Source organism: Myiozetetes cayanensis, unplaced genomic scaffold, assembly GCF_022539395.1.
Source record: "Myiozetetes cayanensis isolate MyiCay16 unplaced genomic scaffold, myiCay2020 scf7, whole genome shotgun sequence".
Classification (NCBI taxonomy): Eukaryota; Metazoa; Chordata; class Aves; order Passeriformes; family Tyrannidae; genus Myiozetetes; species Myiozetetes cayanensis.
The window spans coordinates 8,784,471-8,812,015 of record NW_026087964.1 but is presented as its reverse complement, the minus strand read 5'-3'; the positions used below and the strand labels follow the sequence as shown (position 1 = coordinate 8,812,015).

Sequence of the window (27,545 nt, the reverse complement as noted above, 5' to 3'; positions counted from 1 at the left end):
CAAGAACATTTACGAAGGGTTTTTTTAATATAAAGAAATTATGTACAGATAAGATCTGCAATAAAGTTCATCATTCATTCCTCCTTGCTAGTCTCTTTATTACCCTCATTAATATTGCTTTTCTGCCTACAGACCTGTGCCTCCAAGTGCTTCCTCAATTTCTCTCACCTGAATAGGACCATGGGACTTATCTCAAGGGTAATATTAAGTATGTTCACATATTTCCAGGATTTTTATGTATGCATCTAGCCTCTGACTTGCAGAGATCATAACTGGAGCTTTAACTGTCCTTCTCTGGGAATCAAAGAAACGTATAATTTGCCTGGACTCTTGATAACACTTCAGCCTATTTAAGTGCATTCACAGGGCTCGGTAGTAGAAGTTGTATTAAAAGACCCTCTTCAACCTACACAGATAAATTTTCACTGAAGCCCCCATATCTGCACAGCTCCCTAGATTTTATAAATACCGTGCACATTAAAGAAAGATCTGTATTAAAGACTGCATCTTTACGGTGTCATAATATCCTGAAATAAGAGCAAATTAACTCTAAACTAAAAAACTGCCCAGACAAAAAATTAACTACTAGCAGTGGGGAAAGACAATTATTGTTTCCCTCTGTTTAAAGCAAAAAAACAACAACAAAAGAAAAAGCATACAAGAGCCATTTCACAACTATTTAGTTAGATCTGGAATTTGAGAAATAAAACAGTGTCAGTTGATGAATTACAAGCTTAATTACATCTGGGATAAGACATTTTAAAACCCATAGGAAAATGATTTGCTGAATGTCAGCATGCTCAGATGCCCACCAGCGAGCAGTCCCTCCTCTATTCCAGGGTTTCAGTGAAGACAACATACATGTCAACCACAGTAGAAGAAACACAAACTAATGAAACTGTGTGTAAGCTGTAATTACACTGTCTCAGTGAATGGCACTTGGGGTATTGTGAACAGATTGTATGTGTTACTTCACACAGGGCTTAATGAAGCATTCTCTGTTCTACAAACTTCACCTCTTGATTTAATTAACCTTCATACCTATACATGCACAATCTACCAATCATAAATGTTGGAAAACCTTTAAGTCAACTACAATGCTTTTGAAGTACATTAGAAAAGTAACAGAGGTTTGGTTTGTGTTCAGGTTGGCAGCTCAAATGTGAACAGCAAGCAAATTGTAATGTTCTTAGACGATAAAAACTCACATAGCGAATCTGGCCCTAAATCAGCTCTCCCAAAAACACAACACCTAATCCTTTAAATAAAATTGCAACAAAGCAGAATCAACTCATTCACAACAATAAAAACTAAGATTTTACTAAAAGAGAAATAAACATGAAAATAATTTAGCAGGGCCTACCTATTACAAGACTTATGGATATTAAAACATTCTGTTTTGTGGAACAAATTAGATGTCCAGTTCACATCTCAGGTTTGTAGTCATGGCTTTGCACAGTACAAATATATAAAACTGTATCATTTTCACTGGTCCTTAAAAATTGAAAGGACACTCACCATTGTTGTCTAAGCTGTAAAAATCATCATCTCACAGAGCACAGCAGTTAGTCTTTTACAAGTTTAGGACAGAGCAGGCTACTTACAGCCACTCTGTATACCTCCTGTTAGTCTGCATCTTCTTGTTCTCCAGTACCATTTCATAATGTCCTCCTGTATGAGTATAAATTCTTGCTCAGACTCTAGCACTCAAGGACAAATGCAAAGGGAAACTCTGTCTACTCTCCTGGTGGAAGAAAACTGAAGACATAGGGAAACAGTAAACCCTCATTCCGCAGTTCTCTGCTAATGAAGGCTGCCCCTGTACTTTGAAGGAACAAAGAACAAGAATTGCACCCCAGAAAGGCACCTCAGTGGCACAGGATGCTACGGGGCTACTCTGGTAGGCAGGGTTCAGCTGAATTTCTTTCATGAAGACTTAGTAGCTGTATAAACGACAAAGCAAAACTGACACACTTTCTCTGCTTCCCTCCCCCCTAGGATTAAAGTTTGCATAACATACTTAATATTTTATTTCATTAAAAAAATCAAGTTGAAATTACTTAATGCTCAAATTAGAAAAACACTCAGGATTGATTTAGAGAATACAAGCTGCATTGGAGAAATATTAGTAAATTCTACACAACAACAAAGAGCAAGTGAAAGCTGCAGAGATAATTTATGTGAATCTCTGAAGTAATTTTAATAGTACCTCTCATAAAAAATTAATCTGCAAAAGTTAGCAAGCATGACACAGAGGAGGAGAACCAGTGGACTGGATAGAAGTTGGCTGATGGATAAAAGGGAAAGTTTGCCAGGCACAGAAAAGGAGGACTCTGTTTGCATTTTAAAATTTTTCATCCAGCTCTAAAGACCTACATTACAAGCAAAAAGAAGTAGAAAGACCTCCCTACAAGCCTAGGAAGCAACACGATTGTTACTTTAAAAAGAACAAAACCAAAACCACATAGAGTAAAGCAGGGGAAAAAAATCAACAAAACGTAACAACATTTATGGTTACATTTGTCACTCCAGAAGAGAGATTTCAAGGAGGAAGCAGAAACCTGTGTAATAGAGGCCATAAAGCAGGATTTTAAATTAACTGAGAATTCAGTCAACCTTGACAACTTAAACAGAAGGTACCAGATCTGTCCTTTTCCTTCACTGGAACTATGCTATTCAGTTCACATGAGAATCTCAACCAATGTCAATGTCATTCTGGCATAAAGGATAATAATAATTGTATTTATGATATATCCCTCCAAGGCAGCATGTGAGATCACTCAAGCAAGTTAAAATATGCCATATTACATGAAAACATTTAATATCTTTTTAATCTGTACTATTTTTCACTTCAGTAGAAAATCTGCAGCAATACAGTGTTTTGCCTCATACCACTTTATTGAATAACTAAAAAAGTAAGCATGTTGCTCAATAACGTAACAAGAGGAGTAGCTAAGCCTGCTTGCTTACCTCACTACACTGCTGTTAGATACTGAAGGGCCAGGCTTCACCTTTGTTATTCTCTCCCTAACTCAGTTCTTGGGGTCTGGCTGCATGGTAGTAATTTGAAATTCAAGATACCAAAACAGGAAGAAATATTGTGATGCCACAAAGTGCCACACTACAGTGAGGCCAGGGACACAGACCATGACAAATGACAGTGCAACTGGTGCTGAACAATACGGAGAGAATTTGGCACAGGATATGCTTAGAGGTGCTGTGTTGGTACCACAGGTCCTATGGGCAGATTGTCCACCACTACCCCAGTTGGGGGCTCAGCCGACAGGGATGTTCACCTTCGACAGGGATGCCGAAGGTCCCAGCTGAGCTTTGTCTCTCACCTGGGAGAATGCAAAATCAGAAATGGTGCCTTCAAACTCCCCTGGTCTAAGCCTGAAACTGAAGTCTCTCAGTGTCCAAAGTGTCTCAACACAGGTAGGGTGCCCACCTGCCTCCTGCCATTTTCTCCTCCTCTTCTACAGCATTACCAAACAAGATGGACACGCACAAGTCATCTCCACAAAGAGCTCAGCATAAGCTTGGGGAATCCACTCAGAATCTAAAAAAATCTACAGCTCAGGATGCTCCACAGATACCACTGGAGTTTGAGTCCATTTCAACCAGAATTAAGTCAGAACTGCGTGATTTTAAGCCAAGGCACTTATGACTTGCATACTTAAGTACTCTGGGATCTTGTGTTTCAAAACAAAAGCAGCACCACATTTTTTTAGAAACATCTACATGCTGTGTGGTAGCATAGCATTCTTTGAGATTCAGACAGTAGCACAGACCCATTAATTTGGTATGCACTGAAGAGGACTAAAAACTGATGCGTTACTGAGAACTTAGCAATTCTGGAAGCCACACGGCATCAGCTGCTCTTCTGGGGAGGTGTCCTTGCACTCTCTTATCCCTCTTGCACAGTGTCTCACAAACTCCCCTCACGATACTTCACATGAAGTGAAGTTTGTGTGAAGGTCACTGCTACCCAACGGAGAAGGCAAGGCTGCTGCTACCACCTTACACTCCAACACTCTTCACCAGATGTTCCCAACTCAAAGGGCAGTACGAGAATCCAGGCTGCCATAGCAGGGACCTGGCAGAGTTTGCCACAATATCCTTCAATGCCGTAGCCTGTACACTAACACAACTAGGAATAATCCTGGAAGACCTAAAAAATCAAGGAAATGGTCAAAACACGGTGAAAATCATTCTTGTTAAAACTGTTATTTACAGACTAGAGAAAGTAACTACAGATTTTATAAACATGAGCATGAAGATGTAGTTTCCTTAGGGTGATCACTTCCTTGAGTGCCTGAAGTTTCTATCTTGTCTGGAAGAGTGACAGAATAATACACAGGGTAATCCTGGATTTATAAGAATTTTGAACTGAACAGGTGGAGAATTAGGTTCATGGACATTTTAACACCCTCAAATACTGGTAGCTGCAAGGAGCTGTCTTGGGCAGCACATTTGGTTTGTTAATGTAAAGACACGGTAAATTTTTAACAGTGAAGGCTTTTCACAGCCCTGACTAAAAAGGGGCTTTTTTCACCCTTACTGATACTATTATAGACCTTATTCAGTAATTAAACCTAGGTTTCCCCTTCTTGCTGTTGTTGACAACAACGAGAGGTGACAGAAACACCAGGTGTTTTGTTTTTTCCTGGGACTCTGAAAAATTAGATATTGGTGAATGAAGGAGTCCTCTATTTGCTTATGTACCATAAAAACAAATAAACCTTGATCTGCAAAAGCCAAATTTGTATTATATGCATTGCTTCAGAGTGCAACTGACTGGAAACATTTTTACTCTGGTCTGCAATTTGAGAGTACAGTGCAGAGCAGAATAAAGCCATAGACTTGGAAAAGCTATTTATAGTGCATATGCCCGAAGGAGATACAGCTAATAACTAATTCATTTCACATCACACATTTGAATGTAATATGAAAACTTCCCAGTTTCTTATCAGTACAGGAGAAAATACCCCACTGTGGCTTTCTTTAAAATAATTAAGGATTCTTTACCAAAACATTTTAATCAAACTAAGTCTCCACAGCAGTATTTTCTTTCCCTGCCTTATATCTATTTCCTGAAGAGGTCCATACCTATTAAGTTTTGATAAAAGCATTTCACAGCATAGCAGTTTCCCAAGCTATTAAGAATGCTGCTCATTTTCCTAGATAACACATTTTTTATCAAATAGTTTTCTACAAGCTGGATTAAAATCCAATATATTACTGGTCATATCATTAGGGAAAAAATGGGAAAAATCTGCTAAAGAATGCAGTGAGCAATGCAACTGTAATGTCTGCATATGATAGGTTTTGAGTTCACTTAGTTTTTTTCATTCTGGAAAACAGATCACCTACATGTTATTCCATGAATATTTTATTACAAATGATTAAGAATTAAATAACAGATAAGAAAGATAAGGACTTGTAGTACTCGAGACACATCAATAAGCACATTGAGCTTCCGTTCTGCTGCAGATACAAAGCTGACACAATGCTCAGTGCAACGACAGCCTTCTCATTTGTCCACACCAACAATTTCTGTTTTCCTTCGCTTTTCTTCCACATGCTGACACCAGGTGTTATAACAGCTTGACTCAACGAGAGTGTCCTAAGAACAGTGTGGTTTCAGCCAGTACTGGTGCCAAGGTGGTATCACAAATACGCTGGTAGGGGAGGCTGCGAGGAGCCCCAGCTGGTGCTCCCCGGGAGCTACTATTGCCATGGGACTCTGCTAACTCTAACAGAAGAATAAGGGCCCTTGTGGACAAAAAAGAATAAAAAAAGTCCAAACAAACCCCACCAACGCCCTAGACTATCCTATGGTTCAAAGACTTAGCAAACAATGACCCACTATTTAACCTGGGCCTTCTGTTACTTCTTAATTAAAACTCAAGTTTTTGTTAACAGGTTTTATGCTTAAATTGGAATTAATTTCTGTATGAAACAATGTGAATGAACTCCGCCAATTTGTAATTCATAGCCCCTAGGGCCCCTAGTTTTTACTGAGTAGCATGACAATATCCTAATTTTATTTTACCACAGCAGAAGCAGCATGAAAATTATTTATAACACATGTTAAACATAAACTATAACTAGATACTGTGAGCTTACACCCAAATAAGCATATTCTGAATCTCTAACTAAATTTAACAGAAAGAATGCAGATCTCCTTCAACAATTCTTTTACGGTTTGGGGGTTTTCCCCTTTAGCAGAATATTCTGATAGCATTAGGAAGCACAGCTCAGTGACTGGGGAACATCCATTTCCAGAATCAGACCTTTTTATAGAGTTTAAAAGAATACACTACTTTGTATGTGTGCATTGATTTTGTTTAGGAAATGGAGAGAAGCTGACCTGAGGTTTGCTCAGTTTCAGGCTGAAGGAAGGCTTCTGCTTTGCTGCGTTTTTTGGGTTTTTTGGGGTTTTTTTCCTGTTCTCACTTTTGCTGTTTGTTCATTTAAGTTCATTATATTTACTTTATTCCATGTTTAGTCTGAATCACTGTATTATTCAGAAAAGAAATATGTCCCCATTGCAGAGTAATTGAGCAACAATATATTAACTACTAAGATTATTAAAGTAAGCTATCTAAATTATAAAATAGCAGATAACAAAATGGTGCAAAGTGAGGTTATAAAAGGGTTTAAAAATAACTACTCTGCAAACTACCATCAGCTGCTCACTTTTTCAGATTTTACTCTGAGCTAGAGCATGTCCAGACTACAGGTGACACAAGAACATGCAAAGACTCTGCACAGCTTCTGAAGATAGAAATGACCACAGCTGTTTAGATTTCCAAATATATTAATATAAGAGTACAACACCAGCTATTGAAAGCCATTGCCAGTTTCTAATTTTTGCTCACACAGTATTTGAAACTTTGAAGAGCAAATGTGCTATGTTGTTAAATAATATTAACTCTTCAATCGTGACTTTTCCCATCAACTAAGTGACAGATAACTATTTTTATGCTAATATTTAAATAATCTTTATTAATTGCTGCCCCAATGTAAACTCACTAATGGCTTCATTATATACATAGGTAAAGAAATAAAACCCAAACAGAAAAGAGGAAAATACTAAAATGAAATAAGTAATACTATACTGGATATAAGTTTTTCTGTGTTTTCTTAGAAGGTCAGAATTAACTATTTTCCCAAGGAGAATCCAAGTATTTCACTTTTAATTTTTATAACAAAGGAACAAAGTGTGCAAAGTGTGTAAGTTGCCAGAAATGTAAATTCATTAGTTATCAAACTTGTCCATTTTAATGGCAAATAATATAGCACTGCATAATCAAGGACATGTGACAGCACATCAGGTTTTTGGAATCTTTGAATATATACTATGACACTGCTCGAGTCAGCACCACCTCCATAACACAGAGAAGTGAAAATGCCTTTTACAAGAGCAAGAACAGAAGGCAAAGAAGTGATCTCCTCCTGAGGTGTATTTATAACCACTCCCAGCAAGGGAGCACGGATACTGATCATCCTGTCTCCCGATGATCTACCAATACAGGATGTTGATGTGCCAGTACATCACCTTGTCAGGAGCAGCCAGAGCAGCATTAAACAGCAGCACAGGGAGCACGGGTTCAGTGATGTTACAGTGCTGAGCACACATAAAAGTTCCCATCAGTTTGCTGCTGCTGAAGAACCCACGCCTCAGCTGCTTTCCAAGTTTGTTGTGTTTTCAGACGGGCATGCAGGGAGGTAACAAAAGCAAACACTATGGAAAACTGTGTTATATTCACTCCTCGTACAGAGCAGGGCAGAATAACAACAAAAAAGCTTTTCCCTCCTTCACTCTTCCTTCATTTTAAGGTCTGTCTCAGTGTGTGCTTATTACATTAGTACAACCAGTCCACTCCCAAACCAACTTAAAGATTTCTTCTGCTGAGCATTTGAAATCTGCATCCTCTCCTACTTGCTTTCCATGATATTCATCCTCAGCACTTTGTGCTGAAGAACTGGCACTAATAGCATGGTTTGTATATCATCATGTTCTAACTCCAGCTAGATTCCACCTGGAGCATCTTGAGTTTCATTTTAAGGTTTAGTTATATATGAAGACCTTTTAAATAAAGCAAGAGCTTTTGGGTGAAGCTCTCAAAAACAATGATAGAAGAAACTCATTTCCCGTTACTATTTTTCAAGATACTTTTCTCTACATTTAATCGATTCATTGAGTGATTACTAAGCTAAAGTAAAATCAGCTTGTGATTATACAGCTGAATACAAAAAGAGATTACAGATTCCAACTTTTCAACCTGACTTCATTAAACACATTTTTCATTTAATATTAGACATGTCTCTGGGTCTGACGCTTCTAAATTCTGTGACTATGAAATCCCTTTCATATATTATCTGGATTTTAAAACCATCTCCAGCATTTTACTACTGTTGTAGTACTATCTATGGTAACAGAAATCTGTCATGCTCTAGTCTTGCTGCAATGAGGGGTTAAGGTGAGCATTTATCAGGGGTTGGAGGATAGCCTGTCCACATCCTGCACTTCCACATCAGGCATTAAACTCCAGAGCCTTATTCCAAAGCATATGGTTAGATTTAACTTTGCCAGCTCCCAGGTATTTCCAATATGGTGTCCACATCTTCTCTTGAGAAGGAACCTTTCTCAAGGCCTTTTCTGTTCAGAAATTATTTTGTTGACAGCCAGATTGTAAATAAAGACAGAAGTGTGATATTTTATAACCTAAAACACCATTAAACACCATCAGAATTTCACAATCCAAAAAGAATGAATTTACCTCACACATCTTCTAGAGGGGTTGGAACTAGATGATATTTAAGGTTCCTTCCAACCCAAACCATTCTATGATTCTGTGATTCAAATACTTTGACCTGCCCAGATGCTGAATAGATAGATATACAATAGATGTAAAGACTTATCACAAAACCCTGGTAGTGGACAAGAAAGTGAAGCATTTGACACAGACCACTATAGCAAGCATGTCATCACAGCATCACAAAAAAGGATCTATTCATCATTCTGTTCCACTAATGATACACATAGAAAATTACCAATTATCTGTTTGCCAAAGGTATGACCTGTCAATTGAAAAGACAGACATATCCTTAAATTACTTGCTGTATTGCACAAACTAAACAGGAGAATTATGGGAACCTTTCATTAACCTCTCAGCAAGAACATATGTTTTAAAACAACTACATTCAAAAGGAAAATCATCTAAAGACCAATTTTGCAAGGCTGAACACCAGTGGCATCGATTCTCTACATCTAATACTCTTTCGCCAGACAACAGAAAACAGATGCTAAGTAGATACTTCAAAACCATATGTAACTCACAAACTGCACGTCACCTACAGACTTCTTTGTTGTGATGATGGTTTAGACCATGGCTGGTACAGGATCTCCCTTAGCAAGACCCAGACATTCACCGGGTCAAATGTGCAGTCAATATGAGCCTGCAACCATTCCCTGCAGAAGCCAGATGCTCCCCCAGGTCCTTAGTGCACTAGGGAGAAGCCACTGGAAGAGTTTATCTCTGGACACACCACCAAAGGATAAAGCTCAGCATCTGAAGGTGGAGGCAGGGAACAGCTGCAGCCCATCACATAGCATGAAGGAGCTAAGATACATGCAGAAAGCATTCCCCCCAGCTCTGGGCAAAAGTCAAGACAGCTTTGCAGACTTTCAACTCAATATCTAAATGATGCAAAAATCAAAACTGTAATAGTCTTTGTGTAATTGGATTAATATTCAACCAATGTCATGCTCATCTAAGACAATTTAAAATCTTGCTTAGTCAGTCTTAATTTTTGGATGTTATGGATGATCCAAGCAGAGTAATACATCCTACTGGATACCAAAGTCTTTTAAAACATGAACCAACAGCACCACTTTAAAAACATCTTGAAACTCGTAAAATTCTGTATTTTTAAAGTTATGTCCCCTATAGTTCAGAAAAGACACAGGCAGGAGGCACAAGATTTTCCCATCTAAAACAAAAAAGCAAAGAGAAGTTCTGACCTCAGAAAGCAGCCAGTTGACACTGAGATTGCTTGCTCATTCCCAAGCTAGCTGAGATATCAGAGTAGACATAAAAAAACCCTCATTATTAACTATCATTTAGAATACTACTTTATTGATCTATTTTTTCTTTTGATAATAGAGCCGTTATTTTATAGTCAAAATCTATGCTTTTTTAGAACAAAATCTATTTTCATTTTATGACTGCTGAGCGTAAAAAGTAAAATGAAAGTATGTGTAAAAAAAGGAAGTGGAGTTTTGGTTTAGGTTTTCACTTTTTTTTTCTTTTCTTTTCCACAAGTAGTAAAACCAAATAAAGTTGAGCTGCCAACAGTCCCACTGGCTACCTGCCACTGAAGGCAAGTTTGTGAATCTCAGGAGAGGGCGGGTTCCCCACCAAGCTGCAGACTTGTAAGGAGATGTCAACATCAAATGCCAGAGCCAGGCCAGAAGTCTCTTTTCAATTAATTTTTTTTGAGAGTACTGATGAAAAGATAGTCCACAAGAATGGGGACAAATCATACTGTCACAACTACCCAAAAAGCAACAGAATCAAGAGTCAAATGAGATCAAAAATGGTTAGTATGCATGACTGTACCTTGGTCTATCATTTGGAAGATATAATTTATCAGTGCAAGCAGTGCAGCTTGTCTACTATATACAGGGCTAAACCCAGATGGATTCAGTCAAGGAAATCTGAGGATTCTAGATGCCACCAGAGTCGCCTTGCGCACAAGCTTCCTTATAGCTTTCCCTAAAAAACAAAGAAATTCAAGACAAAAATGGTGAAAACTTTCCTCATCTAAGGATAACTTTTCAAGCAGGAACAAAACTGCTGACCCTGTAAGCAAGCAAGCACCTTGTTCTCCCAATCACTTTCAGTAACAGAAAAACACTTCCTCAGTGGACATTCCCAGACTTACAAGAGTGTAAGTCACAAGCTGCAGCCCAGATATTTCTGGCTTCTGTATTCACTTACGTCAGTGTAATTAGCTGAGGCTCAGGAGAGTTTCCTCCCTCATACTGCTAACCCCAGAGAAGTAGACACTAACTTTAGAATTACCAGCCCTGATCTAAGTCACTGAAATAATGAAGTACCTTGAATATTCCTTAATGTGAAACCCACTGTATTGCTGTTAAAGGGATTCAACTCCGATCAATCAGTTTACCTTCCGTAAAAACAGTTCAATTGAACGCTTGTTGAAGCAGAGTTTCCAGAAGCACTAACTGCTTCAGTTAATAAAATTTAAAATGGAGCCCAGAGAATCAGTCTACAGGATCTAGAGAACAGGTGCTCTTTCCCTTTAAAAGGTATGATCTTCCTAATGAAAAAGGTAAAAATTATAAGAAAAAAAAAATCACACAAACGTATTTATTTCAGAGAAATGAACTGTATTTCTGTCATCAGAGCACAAGGAGATGAAATTAAGGAACCAAATTTTATATTAATATTGGTATTCAAACCAAAGCAGCCCAAACTAACAGCTTCATTACAGGTCTGTATAGCATCAAAGAGAAAAACCTCATGGATCCATGCAGAAATATATTCTTCATTTTAATTTACATCTTTTGCTTTTCAAAAGCCGTTCTTTTCTAGGAGTTACACAGGAAAGCAAATACATGCAAGCACTGAATACAAAAAAAAAAGGAAATCTATTACACGTTCCAGGATGATTTCAATGCTTATTTACACGTGCTTACATTTAAATTTGCAGAGCTTTGAAATTCAGAAAGACGAAGTGTTGTACCAAAGCAGTTCTTAATTTATTAAGGCATTTGTCATTGTGTGAATCTAGTTCAGACAGCAGCAATCCATTCCAGTTAGTTACTCAGATCTGTATTTGTGTGCATCATGCACTCTCATGAGAAAGTTTCTTTCTACTTATTCTTGCACTGTTTAAAGCAGCACTTTTAATAAACAGTGAATCTGAATCAAGCCCACAGTACTCTTCTGGTGGAAATGGGGCAAGTCCTTTGGGTATGTAGATCATCACATCTCTATTACATAATTTCCAAAAGCAGTGAAGGTACAACACTTACACCAGCAGGGGACTGGTGTACATCACTACTTCAAAGATTCAGAATAAGCAGCAAAGAACTATCAGTATGTGTATACACATGTGAACGGTAAATAAAGTGACATGTAGCAAGCCATGCCTTTGAACAACCCATCAGTGCAGAGAGCACTCTTTATATAACCAAATTTAAGTACACTTCCCATCCCTTACACTGCAATTTCCTTAAAAAGGCAGAGCCCTACTTAATGAAATCCCATTCCATCCAGCTTGCCTTGCAAGCTGGGCAGCAACTAGACATGAGCAATCACTAGCTAAAGGCAATTTCTAGGTGAAAAAATATAGGAATAAACATGTACTTGAGATGTGACCCAAAAATTACTAAAATTAATATCTTCTATAAACGTTCTTGAAAAATTATTAAAATGCAAGGGCCCCTGCAGAACAATCTTTCAAGAGCTTGGATAGTCTTGTCCGCTTTCTGCCTTAACAATTTTAGATGCTCAACACTTTTTAAATTATATGATCAATGACTCTTTGCTCAACAAAGAACAAATTTAGCTATCTCTAGATCATTTATGTCAGCACTGGAAGACCTCATCGAAGCATTTCTTTTCAAGGAAGAACTATACAAGAGCTCTGACAAGTCACATTTCCATCATTTCACTAGGAGCCATTTGTTGGGGTTTTCCTCTTTTACATTTCAAACCATCATTCCTTAATGAACTCACTATATCCCCATCATCGAGTGAAGCTCCAGATCAGGAACAACAATTGTCACTTAAATACTGGCAATGTGCTTAGAACATTTTGATTTCATAATCACCTTCAAGATGTCTTACATGGTATTTTAATATTCACAATGGTTACAAATTAGCATTATTTTTCACAAGTGCCCTGCATACATTTTAAATGCATGCCACAAAAAGAATAAACTCTCATTCTTTGCTCTCCCTCCTGTATTTACAAATTTATTTACAGTTGAAAAATCAATATAAAATACCCTATGTCTATTATAACGCAAAACTATCAGCCATACTCTAATGCTATAATGACTGCTGGTCATTTTTACATATCTTGGGACTTAGTATAGTTTGTTTAGTATAGTACAGTTTTCTTTTAAAATAAGTTAAAGAACACTAACAAACAATGAAAAGCTCATCTAATAATAAAATGCTCAACTGAAAACCTCAGAAGACAAAACATCAGTGAAATGTGTTATTAAAATCGCACCTGTAAAAAAGGGCATGCTTAAAAATCATCTCCTGGATATATGTTTTTATGTACTTACACATCAGTGGTAACAAACAAATGTGAAACACCACCTGTATTAAATTTGGCCAATCAAACCCAGAAACTCTAAAAATATTTCTTGATCCATCCAGATTTTTCTAGGGTTTTCATTTCACTGAAAAACGTGGGAGATTGTCCCATGAGTGTACGTTTAAAGCAGAGATTTGACATAAATAAAAATTAATAATTGACCTAAAAAGACTTTAGTCTGTTTAGCTAAATAGTCAACGGGGAACACTCCATGTACTACTTATTAGGGTGCAGGAATCCCAGTGCAATAAATTAAGACCTGCTCTTTATTATAAGCAAGGAAGTTTTACGCTTCCTTTCAGTTTGCTATGACACGTACAGTTTTGCTCTGCTGGCTTCGTGTCTGGTTTTTTCTCTTGGTACTATCTTGGCAGGTGGATTTTTCATTCTGTTTGATGAGCTGATGCACATCTTTGTCTTGCTCTCCTGCAAAGTCTTATACCACATGCATTCAGGACTTGTATTTCCTGAACATCAAAGCTGACTGCTTTACCATCCTGGTGGCACTTATGCAGCACAGTGAGGTTTGCCTGGATGTCCAGTAGCAATGAGGAATTCAGCCACTGAAATGGAGCTATTACAGAGGGGGAAAGCTCTCTGTCTCTACCAGCACCATTTAAAGCCTCTCCAAGCTTCAACTTCATCACTTTGTTGCTATTCTTAGTCAAACCCCTGATAATCGGGAGGTGGTTTGGCTCATAGTGAGAGCAGAGATATCATTATTCACTGCCAGCATTTTAGTCCACAGTGGGACATTATTACCTGCATACAGGAAAAAAAGGCATAGCACATAAAGCTGTGGGACAGCAAACAAAAGCTCTCATGACACTTCTGGGAGCAATAGGTAAAGTCCCCTTCAGAAGATCCTGCTATCAATAGGGAAAGGACTGTAATGCTGTATTGTACAGAACACACAGAAAAAAGCATTCCTAGAGGAAATCTTTATTTTTTCGGTCTAGTTATTTCCATATTCAAATATATGTTTCCAGATATTTATTGTTATCAGGTGTAGATTTTGTCTACATTTTGATGGACTTCTAATATGTAGCACTGTCTTCTCCAAGAGCCATTTCTAAATTTAAAAGTTTTATTTTTGACATAGCCATGAGTTCAGCAGTAAGCTGCTTTCTACAAAAGAAGCTCTGTTTTTTATTTGTCCTAAAAATACAATTGCAGGCTGGGTGGGTAGAAGAACAACTCTGCCTCCAAGCCAAGAAGCTTCTTAAACCCTGCAGAAGACCCACAACAGTCCATCCTCATCTATCAGAATATACCTCTCTCTAACTATCTAGTTTTTCTTTTATCCTTGTATCACTGCAGCTACCATTAGAACTTCTAAATCCTTCTACATTATCTATCAGTCTTCCAGAATTTTCTAATTAACCAAACAACAACATTAAAATTGGGCAGACAAGGAGTAGTCTGGTAATTTTCTATGAGCAAATAATATCCTGTCAGAAGCATCCAATCATTTAGTAACACAATGAAAAACAATCAAAAGTCGATACAGAATAAAAACATCAAATAATGTTTTAGCTAGAAATTACTGATGCCTTTGGGTGATAAAACAATATAGAGAAGTTAGTCCAGTCATTCAGTTTTTAACATCATCCTGAAAAAGAACAAGTGCTGTTACCACCATTACCAGCATTTAGTTACACATTAGAATATATACCACAGGCACAGACTGGGATATTTTCTTGAAACTCAAATTCTGCCATTCTCCCAACCTCCCTAGATTCTTCAAGTCAACAATACCTGCTCTTTTGATACAGCTCTAGCCTTTGTGACCGATTTCTTATTCTGGGCTGAATCATCACAAAAGCCAGCCGATTGGTTAAAAATAATAAAAAAAATGCTGAATACCATAGCAACTGCCTTGCAGCCTTGCTAACATGCAGGAAGGATTTTTTACTTGAACAAGAGCTACAAGTGAAAACGTCAGGCCAAAAGCAGATCTGGCATAATATCAACAACGCAAAAGAACCACAGAAATTGTTTAACCCCTCCCCAATCTCTTCCCTGTAATACCTTTTTGGCAGCAATGAATCTTCAGGTTCTTATTAAAATACAGTTCAGAGAAAAGGAAAAATGTGTCCTATAGTACTGATTCTATGTATATACCTAGTAAGGATTAAATTTTGAAAAATCAGGTCATGGAAGCAGCGCAGTAACAGAGCTTGGCCTTAAGTTTTAATTAATAATCCTATCACTCCATAAATAAAAGGATTAAAAGTTTCTAAAGAAACATCTCTAAATATACTTAACTCCACATTGCCCATTTTAGTGATCACTACTAGGAACATATCAAAGCAGTCAAGACATTGATAATAAAAAACAATCCCGTAATGACAAAACCCACTAAGAATTATATAAGGCCTATAAGGAATACAACTGAAAGAGCATGTTGCTGTGCTGGAAGTGTCAGAAAAGTTAAGATAGAAGGAGTAAAGTTGAGTATGGGAAAAAAGGGGGTGACAGGAAGGTGGTCTGAGTTTTGAAATTTTGTCACTAACCTGATATATTTTTAATTAGCAATAAATTAATCTTTCTCAAGTCAAGCCTGTTTAGCTTGTGACAGTAACTAGTGAGTGATGTTTCTCCTCCTTATTCTTTCATCTCGTTTTTTCCTCTGTCCTGTCCTGCTGAAGAGAGGGACAGAGGAGTTTGGTAGGCACCTGGCACATACGTGGCCAAGGACACCCCAGCATGGAGTTCTTGTGTTTGAGGAAAGCATATATTTCTCTAGGCAACTGAAGCTAGGAAGTCTTTGCTCTGAAGTAGAGGTACCCATCTGTTTGAGGTCAGCTATAATAGGTCTTTACTGCACTGCACAGTGAAGAATCACAGTCCTGCCTCTTCTCCCACCACATCTGGGCTGGCTTTAATCTTACAACTCTATTTGCCTGTATAACAAGGACCCAGACTGAGCTCAGCTTTACAGACCAGGAAAATTTCAGCTTTGTTCAAAACCTCCTATGAAGTATTTATTATCAAGTCAAGAAGGCAAGATACAATGCCCACAGCACAGCCACTTAAATTGCTTTTAATATTAAGCTTAATTTTTAAACCGAAGAAGTCGAGAGTTAAGTCCATAACTCCACAGTACCAAATTAATTTACTTGATCTGTAAGCATAATTTCTGAGCTTTTACTGGCATTAAGGAGTGTTATAAGCCACCCACACCTATGAAAATCCATGCACTTTCTTGAAATTAAAATGAGTGGTACAGTCTTACTTTGGGTTCCTAAAAATAGTGGCCTGGTTTTCTATTAAGGAAATAATGAACTATGAGGCGATATTTTTGGTAATATGTTTTTTGTATCTGATAATAAATGGCCACAAAATTCTTAAGGTCTTACCCCTTCAAACTCATGCAGTCTTACAAAGAGTTTATGGTCCCCAGAAATTCTTCCATCAGAGACCACAAACCTTGAATCAACAAAACATACTTTGAGTTTTGGAGGTGATTCCATCATACCAGTAAATTGTTTGACATGTCCTGTACATGTTGCTGGAAATGGGCACGTTTCTGTTTTGTCTCAGATCTCTGATATATCATAAAGACATGAAATCAGCCCATTTTAAACCATATGTCTGTGCTTGGTATGTACATACTTCAAGGTATGTCTGTATTTATAATATATATAGGATGTATACAGAATTTGTTAAACACTACTGAGAACTATGTACCTACTCAGAAAGCATGTATGCCATTTATCTTCCAAGTGATACTTACTTTATTTCAAAGTCACAATTTCATTTACTTCAAATACCATAAAGGAGTGAAAAATTTACTAATCTGGCTCCACAAACAGCAGGTATCAAAAGAATAAATAAAGGAAAATCAGGAAAAAGAAAATCCAAGAAACTTAGCAAAGCTACATTCAAAGTTTTAGTTGCCCTTAATTTTAAAACATGTGACTTTCCAACACTTTCCTTCCTCATCAGATAAGAACGCTTGATGGGTTGATTATCACAGAGTGCTCGCTCTTGCCCATTCCTCATACCTTCAGACTGGGATTTTATGGTTAGTTTGTTTTGAAAAACCTTTATTTTGTTTGTAAGGGATGAAGAAAAGAATTCTTTTTCCACTTGAACAGCTGTCCAGGAAGAGAATACAATGTGAAATGGTATTCAGTGGTTAGTATTACTCAGGCAAGCACACTTTGTCCAAAAAAACACCATACATAAAATCTGTGCTGGAGATGCCAACTGGAAGTATGGCCCTATGATGTGCAAGACCAGGTTTTCTTCTCATGCCAGTAATTCTATTCAACTTATGTCAATGACAATATATTCTGCTCCCCAAAATGTTAAATTTGCTCTGAAGAGCTTACAATCTTAAGTCAGAATCCAAAGAAAAGAGAGGAGGACAAGCCAGAAAAATCGTTACCCATTCTGCATACTTAAACACACACACTCAGTCTTCCTGTATAAATTAGAAAAATGTGGATCAAGGACAGTAACTTATTATAACAACAAAGGTCAGACCTCAGGGAGGGCTGGAATACAAAATTCTTATTGACCTCAGTTCTGAAACAATTTTTCCACGCTCAAAGTGGCACGAAATACTCAACAAAGCTGCAGTACTGCAGAAGATGTTCAGTGACTGAAGCGCACAATGGTAATGCCAAAACTAGTGCTTGGAAGTAATCGCCGTAACTGTGGCTCCAGTTGCTTCCAAAACTTTGGGAGAGGAGAACACAAATGCTCAGAACATCAAAGAGAACCCTGCTGTTCTATTACCCTTCATTCACCTAGCAGAAAGACATTATCTGAGCACAAATACTTACACTGCTCTTATCACATAATTTTTTATTACAAAATTATTATTATAACAAAATAATTATTTCATAAGACAGCATTTCAGGAGTTTTAAAAGTTATTTGAACCACCATTTTTTTAATTAAAAAAAGTAAACTGTTTATATATCTGCATGTTAGCCCAACTGATGAGTGTCTGGAAGCAACTTATCCATGAGAAGGAAACTCAGTGGCAAGACCGCTGGAACTGTTCCTCCTACTTAGAGTACTACTGATACTTCTAGGGTCCAGGAAAAGAATTACAAAAATATTAAACACAGAAGAGGGCATCTTAGCACAAGCACAGTACACTCAAGACAAAAAATAATCTGCCTTATTACTGTCCAGTCACAGGAAAACATCTAAACCATTAAACAAACAGATGTGCAGTACACCCAGTCTTATGTTTTTACAACCTTTTACTGTAGAACTTCATTATTTCCCGTAATACTTAGATTTCTGAGTTCAAAAGAGAGTTGACCTCAGCAGTTCAAGGTGTTCTGCAAACTAAAGATGTTTGACTGGTTAGTCTCAGAAGAAGTTGTGTTAAGCCAGGAATTTAAAACAGACAGATCTATCCACATACCCTGTCAAAGATCCCCTGCATCATAGGTAAAAACAGCAGCTCTGCAAAAGAATACAATATTACCCTCTCTGAGAAGTTTTTCACCCCATTATGAAAATGATAAACCACAGCAATGATGTTATCTAACTTGCCAAAGGACACCTGTAGAATTAGTAACTAAATGAGAACAACAATTCTTTATTTTAGGTCAATGAAAAGTCTCTATCTACACGTGGGTCAGTAGTATAAAAGAGAGTCAGTACCATTTCATTCCATCATCTGCAGTCCAGTTAAAAAAATACAAACAAAACAGTATGTGCAGTACAGTTACTCGGTGCGTGAGACACAGAAAAAGGAGAAACAAAGAAAGAGAGAAATCACTTTAATTTTATTGTAAATAGTTAGGGTTTGCATTATTTTTGGGACATCTCAAACTCTAAATAACAACATTCAGAACATGCACTGTTCTAGGTGGGTCACTTCCTCTAGGACACAGATGTTTTGAAAAATTTTTATTCACTGTTTGTAAAGTAACAAAAGTACAATAAATGAACTGTAGACACTTTTATCACGTTTGCTTTTTGTGGGTTCCAAGGTCCATTGTCATAAGGAATCCCTGGAACCAGCATCCAGGATGGAAACAAAGTAAGTGATAGGCATCCCTACCTCCAAGTCCATCTCCAGAATCAACCTCATAGATGCTCTCCCCTTCCATGTTGTCTTAGGATGCAGCAGACAGCAAGATCTTCATCAAATGATTTGCTCAGGCTCCAGAAGAAAGCTGAATCCACCCACTCAGCAGCCAGCAGGTAATATCTTTCAAACAAAAACATAAAAACAAAGCCATTGATCCACTTCTGCTATACAACAGAGAGGTCACTTAATTTCTCCCTCAAGTCCTCAGCTTTTCAAGGCTGTGTGTCAGTTAGTTCTACATCCAATACTGCAGCTCCTTCTATCAATACAGTCTTCTCAGTGGGTATCTGAGCTCCTTTTCCCTTGTAAATTCAACAGTACAAACCCTCCACCCAATATAAAGAGGTTACATCAGCCCAAATTACAAGACTATACTAAGGGGGAATCCTCAGCACAGGCCCGTGTTCACTCATACGGCCTGACAGGACTAGGAATGGGCAATATGGAGCAATATACTACTCATCCACAGGATTAGCTCTTCTCTGGCACACTGAGAGCACTGTGAAACCAAATTACATTCAGTTTGCAAACAACAACACAGACTGAAAGCACACAGACCACGCGGGTTCACTTTCTTAAGACTACTCTTAGGGTTACTTTAAGTTTAGGTAGAGACAGCATCTCAGTTTAGCAATGGATTTGTGATTTGCAGATGAATGTAAAGATGCATATGGACAAAAGAACAAAACCACCTCTTCGTTTATTTCAAAGAAGGACAATAAAGGAACAAAACCTCTTAACATTCCTTAAATTGAGCCTGAATAGCTGGTCGTTTCTCTATTACTGTCTACAGTAACTAGTTTTTACCAGCACCTTCTCTTTCTGAATAAGAGAAATAACTGTTACTGAATTTTTAAAAAGTACTAATGAGTCAGGAAACATGCACACATTAGTGCCTCTGGGAGGCAAAAAAGGGAGATAAAAAGCAATCAGAACAGCATGGAGTTAGTAGAGTAGTTTTGCAGCAAGCAGAGAACTGTTATGTCAGATGCTCATGATCCAGACAGCAAAGCAAGGATGAGCTCCAACACTCATCCCCCGTGTAAGATTTGCAATCTGATTGTTTTCAAAACAAAGGAAATCGGAAACCAAAAGGAATTCAAAAAGAGCACATAGGTTTCTGTCTGTCAGAAATGAACTCGGACAGGCCAACAACAGAAAATATGATGAGAGAATGATGATCAAGTATATGAATGATGTGATACATAAAACTGTTCAGGTACCATTAGTAACTTAGAGCTAGTCATGGAGCAATGTATTGGCTGATTCCTTGCCAGTTTCAAATAAGCAAATAATTTTTTCTTTGCAAGTCTGTGGCCTTCTCTTTTGCTTTTCCATGTCATTAGGAGAGCATCCAAATTGTCCCACGCCACTGCACTTTATTGAGAGGGTGGAAAAGGGAGAAAAAGTTCTGTCTTAACATGAACTGCCCTTTATGTTTTGATCAACTCCCTTTTTCAACTCTCTATCAATAAGAAAGCAATAAATATTATAAGCAAATCTGTATTCAGACATCAAGTAAAAGAAAATCAATAGTTCAAGTACTATGTCATTTTGCTGATAAAAAGAAGGGCATACCTAGAATTCTCACACCAGATGACTCTACTTCTTCAGCTTCTCCAAGCATCTCTCTCAGCATCTGCATGTTTTTGTCGGGTTTCTGCTGGTTGAGCCAGTAAAGGAGTATGCCATGTAACAGAGCATGCATGGCACTGCAAAACACTGAGCACACTTCCAGTGGAGTGAAAACTGCAGTACAGCCATCTTATGCTGATGATGCCTCTTCTTAAACTTCCATCAGAAATTCAAGGTGTTCTTCTAAATCCACATTCAGTTTTTCAGAAGGTATGCTACTACAGTTTGCAAAAGACTGAACACTGAGAAAGGATCCATGATGATTTTTAGTGATGAAGCATCCAATGCAAAAATTTTAGTTTGGTAAAAAAGAAAATCCATACATTTAATTTTAAAAATATGAAAATACTTACCAAACAAACAAATGGGGCACAACAGTTATAGTATCAAGCTCTGGTTGTGCATTCACACCTGAAGTATGTATGCTCCAAATGCTGATTTACGATTAATGTTCTCACAAGAACATTAACAATCATCGTTCTTGTTTAGAAAAGCAAATGCTCTCAAGCAATGAATATTGAATTCCCATGATCAAAGAAGATCTACTCTGTCCATCACAGAATTTAGTACTATTTTTTCTGGACATATTGGAGAGATGAGCAAATAACCATCATTTAAGAAAGTCAGCCACAGCACTTCAAATATAAGAACTTTTATTGCAAGTTTCCTTTTGGAAAGGTTGTCTTATTCTGCTCGGATGTGGGTATTATGATGAATGCTACAGTTCTCCTGCACAGCAATACAGAAACATGTTTGCATAAAGGACATTGTACTCTGTCTAGGAACTAAACATTAAATTTTTATCTGGGCCTTATGCCTGCGTTTGTGGAGAAAAAGTAACTCGTGCCCAGCATAAATACCTACTTCTACATCTACTTAGACACAGCTGTTGCACAGCTTAATGTGTTCATCTCTCTGTAAACAAAAATGTGTTTCCTTATGAAAAATCCATCAAGTGTTTCATCTTGTCTTATAGTGATGCATTAAATGAAGTCTGTGTGCCTTTATCAAAACCTCTAACTGTAGAAAGTACTAAATTTCATGACAGTCAATGCATAAGGGTTGATTACTAAAATTAGGTATCAGTATTGAAAAATAATAGCATTTCAGTGCAAGGCTACTGAGACATTGAGTGGAACTGAAGTCTTTGCTGCCTAGTTAAAAATAATTATTATTATTCTTATGGAAAACTGAGATTAAAAGAAGAGAAACAGAAGAAAACCTGTTTTTAAATAGTTTATTATTTTACATACATTTAATTGTGAAACAAATGCATTGTTCTTTATTACATGCTTGCTGTCTCTTCCCACTTGGCATCTGTACCAATGTTGCTTTTAGTGGCATTTCACTCACAGCTGAACCTTTTTGGGGGGAGGAAGGGTTGTTAATAGATAGAAAACCCCCTACTGTTCTGTTTTCTGGCTATGAAAACTTCTTAATTAAAAACTGAAAGCAAAATGATGCACCAGGTACTGAAATCTAGAGCTGCTCAAATGAAATCACAGCAATGGAGTAACCACAGAGATAGAATTCTTAGTACAGAACTGCTTCATGCTTGGCTGTGTGTTTAGCCCTTATACAAGGGAGAGAAAAACCTGAAATGTTCCAAGTCAGCCCTATCAAAAAACAAAAATTCCACAGCAGAGGAGAAGTGAAGAATGAGGTACAACTAAAGCTGTTTTAAAACAGAATGCAGTAATAAGCTTGTTCCTTCTTAAATTATAGAGCATTTGAAACCTACACTATTACAGGACTCCTTCAGCCACCCAGTTTCATTGTTTGGCAGCTTCTTGTTCATCCAGATCCTCCCCTTACTAACATCAAGGTCCCATTTTCCACCATCACAACAGAGAATAAAGCCACACGGGACCAAACACCATCCTTTGGTGCTGGCATGTGGTCCTTGATGAAAATGCTACCATGAGGGAAGAAACCCCAAGGAACACATCTACTTGAGTTTTGTAATCTTAAGTCTTTGTCAGTTATTGGAAAGATGTTTCTGGTGTTGAGGCAACAGGACATCAAAGGAGGCTCAGAAGAGTCTCAGGAAGACCTGTTGTTCACACCTTCTGCCTGAGTGTAGTTCACAGAACCATCCACGTCAGAGCAAGGCAGCAGGTGGCAGAAAGATGAAGCTAGAAATGCATAACTAGGTACTACTTGCACGATTTGTATTTTTTCCCTCAGAGTGGTTAAAGAAAAACAGCTGTTTTAACTCATGCCAAGGAGTTCTGTTCCCAAGCAAATGTGCAGACAAAAGAGCAAGAGATAATTCCTGTTATCAGTTGCCTTCTTCAGACCAGTGCCTTGCTCCAAGTGCTGTACAGTGGGGTGCACAGAAGTTGCATATGCATCCGAGTGATCCCAATCAAATGTAAATGACTGCAGTCCTCTGAAATGATCTGGTCAGCCCTCTGGCTGCAGATATTGGATTTTGCAGCATTAACCCCCACTAACCTAACAGAATACTACCACTGGAGTATACATACTTTCTGATAGCAATATGGGAAAAGGCAAAAATTGTGTTACAAAAATCCAAGTATGATAAGAATATTTGTATTTACACACTTTAAACCTTCAGGGAACTTGAAAAGTTTAATTTTCCAATTAAAGTCAGAAAGATCACAGTCTTCTAGATTTCACATCAAGTTCTGAGATAACAAACATGTCAGAATTAAAATGTAAAGGAAAGATTGAAGTCACAGAATCATAGAATGGTTTGGACTGGAAGGGACCTTAAAGATCATCTAGTTCCAACTCCCTGCCATGGGAAGTGACACTATCCACTAGATCAGGCTGCTCAGGGCCTTATTCAATGTGTCCTCAAACACTTCCAGGGATGGGCCATCCACAACTTCTAGGGGCAACCTGTTTCAGTGTCTCACCACCCCCACAGAATATAATTTCTTACTAATACTCAATCTGCACCTGCCCTCTTTCAGTTTAAGGCCATTACTCCTTGTCCTGTTCCTATATGCCCATGTAAAAAATCCCTTTGCAGCTCTCTTGTGTCCCCCTTTGGGTACTGAAAGGCCCCAATAAGGTCACTGTGGAGCCTTCTCTTCTCCAGGTTGAACAATCTCAATTTTCTCTGCCTTTTCTCACAGGAGAGATCATCTTAGGGTCGTAAGTCACCACAGCAGCACACTTCTCTACTAACTCAAAAACCCCAGCAGTCCCAAATACATGTTGTAGGTGCAGGTTTTCAAACAGCATTTTTCACAACACAGTCCTCCATAAGCCAAACTTCTAGGCTGTAGCTAGACAGACCTTCCTCAAATATACACTGTTGACTCCTTCCCATAAATCTCAGAGGGTCTTTTTCAAGGTAGTTTATACAATAGATGGTTCACCTCCCTTCACCTCTCTCTTTTCTCTGGGACACACTGCAGAGGGCACAACAGGTAGGACTCCTTCCCTCTCCCTGCTCACCAGCCTTTTGTGTTCTGTTGGAAACACTGGTTTTTTAATGGTTTGCACTGAGGGTTACTAGAGAATGGATTTATGCTGAGAACACACTGGGCATGAGAATTAGGTGACTGCAGAAATTAGCTTTGCAGCTTTTAGGAAAACATCTAATGTCAAGAAGGACCCAAGAGTAGAGTACCAGATCTGCAGCACTACTATGTTTTTATACCAACCTTATCATAGGAGCAGAATAAAACTGATCAGCAGTTCTTCCACCTGGTTCCCCTGCCTTGGAGCAGGACAGGAGAAAAGAAAAAAATCTGAAAATCTGTACCACTACATCAATACAGAGGAGGTCAGTGCCGTATCTGCTTCTGGAAACATTCTGTTTCTAAAAGTTTACCAGCAGGGGGATCTACAATGAATTATCAGTGATCTATCTGTACTAGTCCTGTGTCTCTGCAGGCAGCCAACCTCACATAAAGAGTCCTGCTCAACTAGTTATTTTTGCTTTCTCTTCATGTCCCTCATTTGTCATAGGAATTTATTCAAAGTTAATGAATCAGTCCGAAATTCTTCATACATATTTCAGTGTTTTTCAAAAAAAGAAATCTACATTTTAGAAATGGGCATAAATCTTTTATTCAGTCAGGCATAACCATGCTTGAGTTGGCCTGCAGTAACACACTAACAACAAGCCTATCCTGACTACCAGACTTGATAATCGTAATTCCTTCCTAACAAGGCTTTCAGTCAAAGTGTTTTATTATTCCAAGAAAGTCTGAGTTTAACAGATTCACCACATTTCACCACAGAGCTGCATTTTTTTGAGATATCTCCATATGGAAAACTCAAGGATATCAAAAGGAATTTTGCTATGGACACAGGCATTTTCAATACTGAGAAAATCCTCAGTTTTCAAAACATGAAAATAAGCCTGCCACTCAAGATTTTGAAAATAAGGTCAAGTGCTAACAAACTGGTTTGCTAGAAACAGCCATGAAAGAAGGTCCATGTATTCTAATCCTGCAGAAATACAGTTCAGGGATGGGATAAGAATCACTACCAACAGATGAATTTCACAACTTCATTTCTCCAAAACATCCATCCGAATTGGGAAGAGGAGTAATTTCTATATCTGAGGTACTTCATTTCCACACACATTTTTTCCTTAATGAAGTTTATATTTTAAATCCCTACCTGTTTTAGTCACCAAACTATTTTACCACTCTAATCACTCAACACTTTGCTTTACAATTGAAAATCAATTGAAGTCAACTGAAATCAATGAATCAATCATCAAGCAAAGACGATACTCTCTGTTATCTTAGAAAAATAATCTTACGATTTGGTTCCTCTGCTAATAGCAGAAATAGTAACTATGACATGTGCAAGAACAGTAGAGGCTAAGTTAATATTTTTAAAGCCACCTGATGATGTTGACTGTGATCTGAAAACATGCACTACATATTATGGTTTCTCCTCTAGGCATACTAATTCAAAATCACAGGGCAAGATACTATACCAGAAATTTTTTTTTTAAAGATGTGTCTAAAAAGCCAATTTCTGCGACTTAAGATTTATCATACAGTTACCAGGAATCTGTGTATTGTGGCAAAGATTCATCAAAGAGTGAATTTACACTGAAACAGATTGATTGCTGCACACAGTTAAGTTCTACTACTGTGACCAACACAAAGCACACCTCAAAAGTAAAACCCAACACCACAACCCACAAAGAACACTTTAAGAACACACACAGAACATACCTGCTCGATCTAGTGAATTTTCAGTCTGCAGTCTAAATACAGTTTAAAAGATGATGTGTTTCACATTACAGACAATGCTAACAAAACAACAGGATTTTTTTATTTCTAGTAGGACTGTCTGTTTCCAAAAGAAAGAAACTACATTCCATTTTGAAAGCCACATTCCCATTGTAATTAGAAATTACTCCAGGAGCAAATAAGAGAAACAAAGGACTAAACAAGACATTGATCAAGATATGATTTGACAGAAACTGTCCAGAAAATCTGAAAGAAAAAAAAAGCCTTAACAAAACAAAACAAAAAAAAGTGAAATAAAAACTTTATTGTTAGCACAGTTTTACTTAGTAGTTTGCAGCACAAAATCAATTTGCTTTCCTTAAGTTTTAGCTGAAAGACTAAATGAAGCACACAACACACAGAGTATTTTCTCATTTGCTTTAACATTCATTTTCAAGACAATGTTGAAAAGCAGAATTTATGCCCAGCTGTAGTTTTTATAACCAACCAAGAGAAATTTCGTTTGTATGCTAGAGGAACTGTGGAAATCAATTCTTAATCTATGACCTTGCTTACCACAGCTTGAAGCCTTGCAATAAATAAATGCCTTGAGCCACACACAAGAAACATTTAGTGAATCCGAGACAAATAACACAAATCTATATGTGTATATATAGTATTAGAAAGGTCATATAAAATACAATATTGGCTCTTTTCTTGCTCTAACATAATAATGTTTGAAAGACAGGACCCTGTAATTGCCTGCATTAATACCCAGGTGGTGAACAGTCACAAGTACCTATTCTCTTTTCAAATTACAATGTTCATCCTTCTTCTAGTCTGCCTTTTTTTTGTGTGTGGAAAATGCTAGAATGCTTAGAAATAAAGAATCTCTGGAAAATACCTACTTCATTTGTCCTAACATATGCAAAGCCTTTCTCTAAAGCACTCTTAAGCTTCCTTGTGAAAACTGTGCAGTGTTTCATCACTAACAATCAGAAAAATAAATGTCAGAGCTCATGTGTTAACCTGCACTTAGTTACAATTACCCTCTTTTATATGCTGAATATCTCAAATCCTCATCCTATATGTTATTACTTATTTATCACTGGAGTAAAAGCTAAGAGAAAGTAGTGTAATGTAATGTTTTCTTATTAATATTTTACAATTGTAGTTCACCGAAAAATCCTGTAAACAAACCTTTACCTCCTTAAAAACACACCTTCCATTCTTGATGTATTTGCTTGACCATAGATTTTAAAATCAAGTAATACAAAACAGCCCTAGTTCAGCTAATTT

General features: G+C 37.5%; 1 protein-coding gene across 7 annotated transcripts in view; it reads right to left on the bottom strand.

Moving 5' to 3' along the window:
- PPP2R2C (protein phosphatase 2 regulatory subunit Bgamma) overlaps positions 1 to 27,545 on the bottom strand; it is a 190,088-nt gene that overhangs the window by 77,627 nt on the left and 84,916 nt on the right. The window contains exons 1-3 of one of the 7 annotated variants that reach the window (XM_050337798.1): positions 19,408 to 19,514; positions 10,632 to 10,787; positions 9,064 to 9,090 (exon numbers count right to left, since the gene is read on the bottom strand). The exons of 3 other annotated variants lie outside the window; for them this stretch is intronic. In XM_050337798.1, coding sequence (XP_050193755.1) covers positions 9,064 to 9,090; positions 10,632 to 10,644 — 40 coding nt within the window. In that variant the 5' untranslated portion in view covers positions 10,645 to 10,787; positions 19,408 to 19,514. Of the gene's footprint in view, positions 1 to 9,063; positions 9,091 to 10,631; positions 10,788 to 19,407; positions 19,558 to 27,545 lie in introns of those variants that run through there. 3 more of the 7 variants (XM_050337797.1, XM_050337796.1, XM_050337799.1) reach the window with 3 other exon arrangements.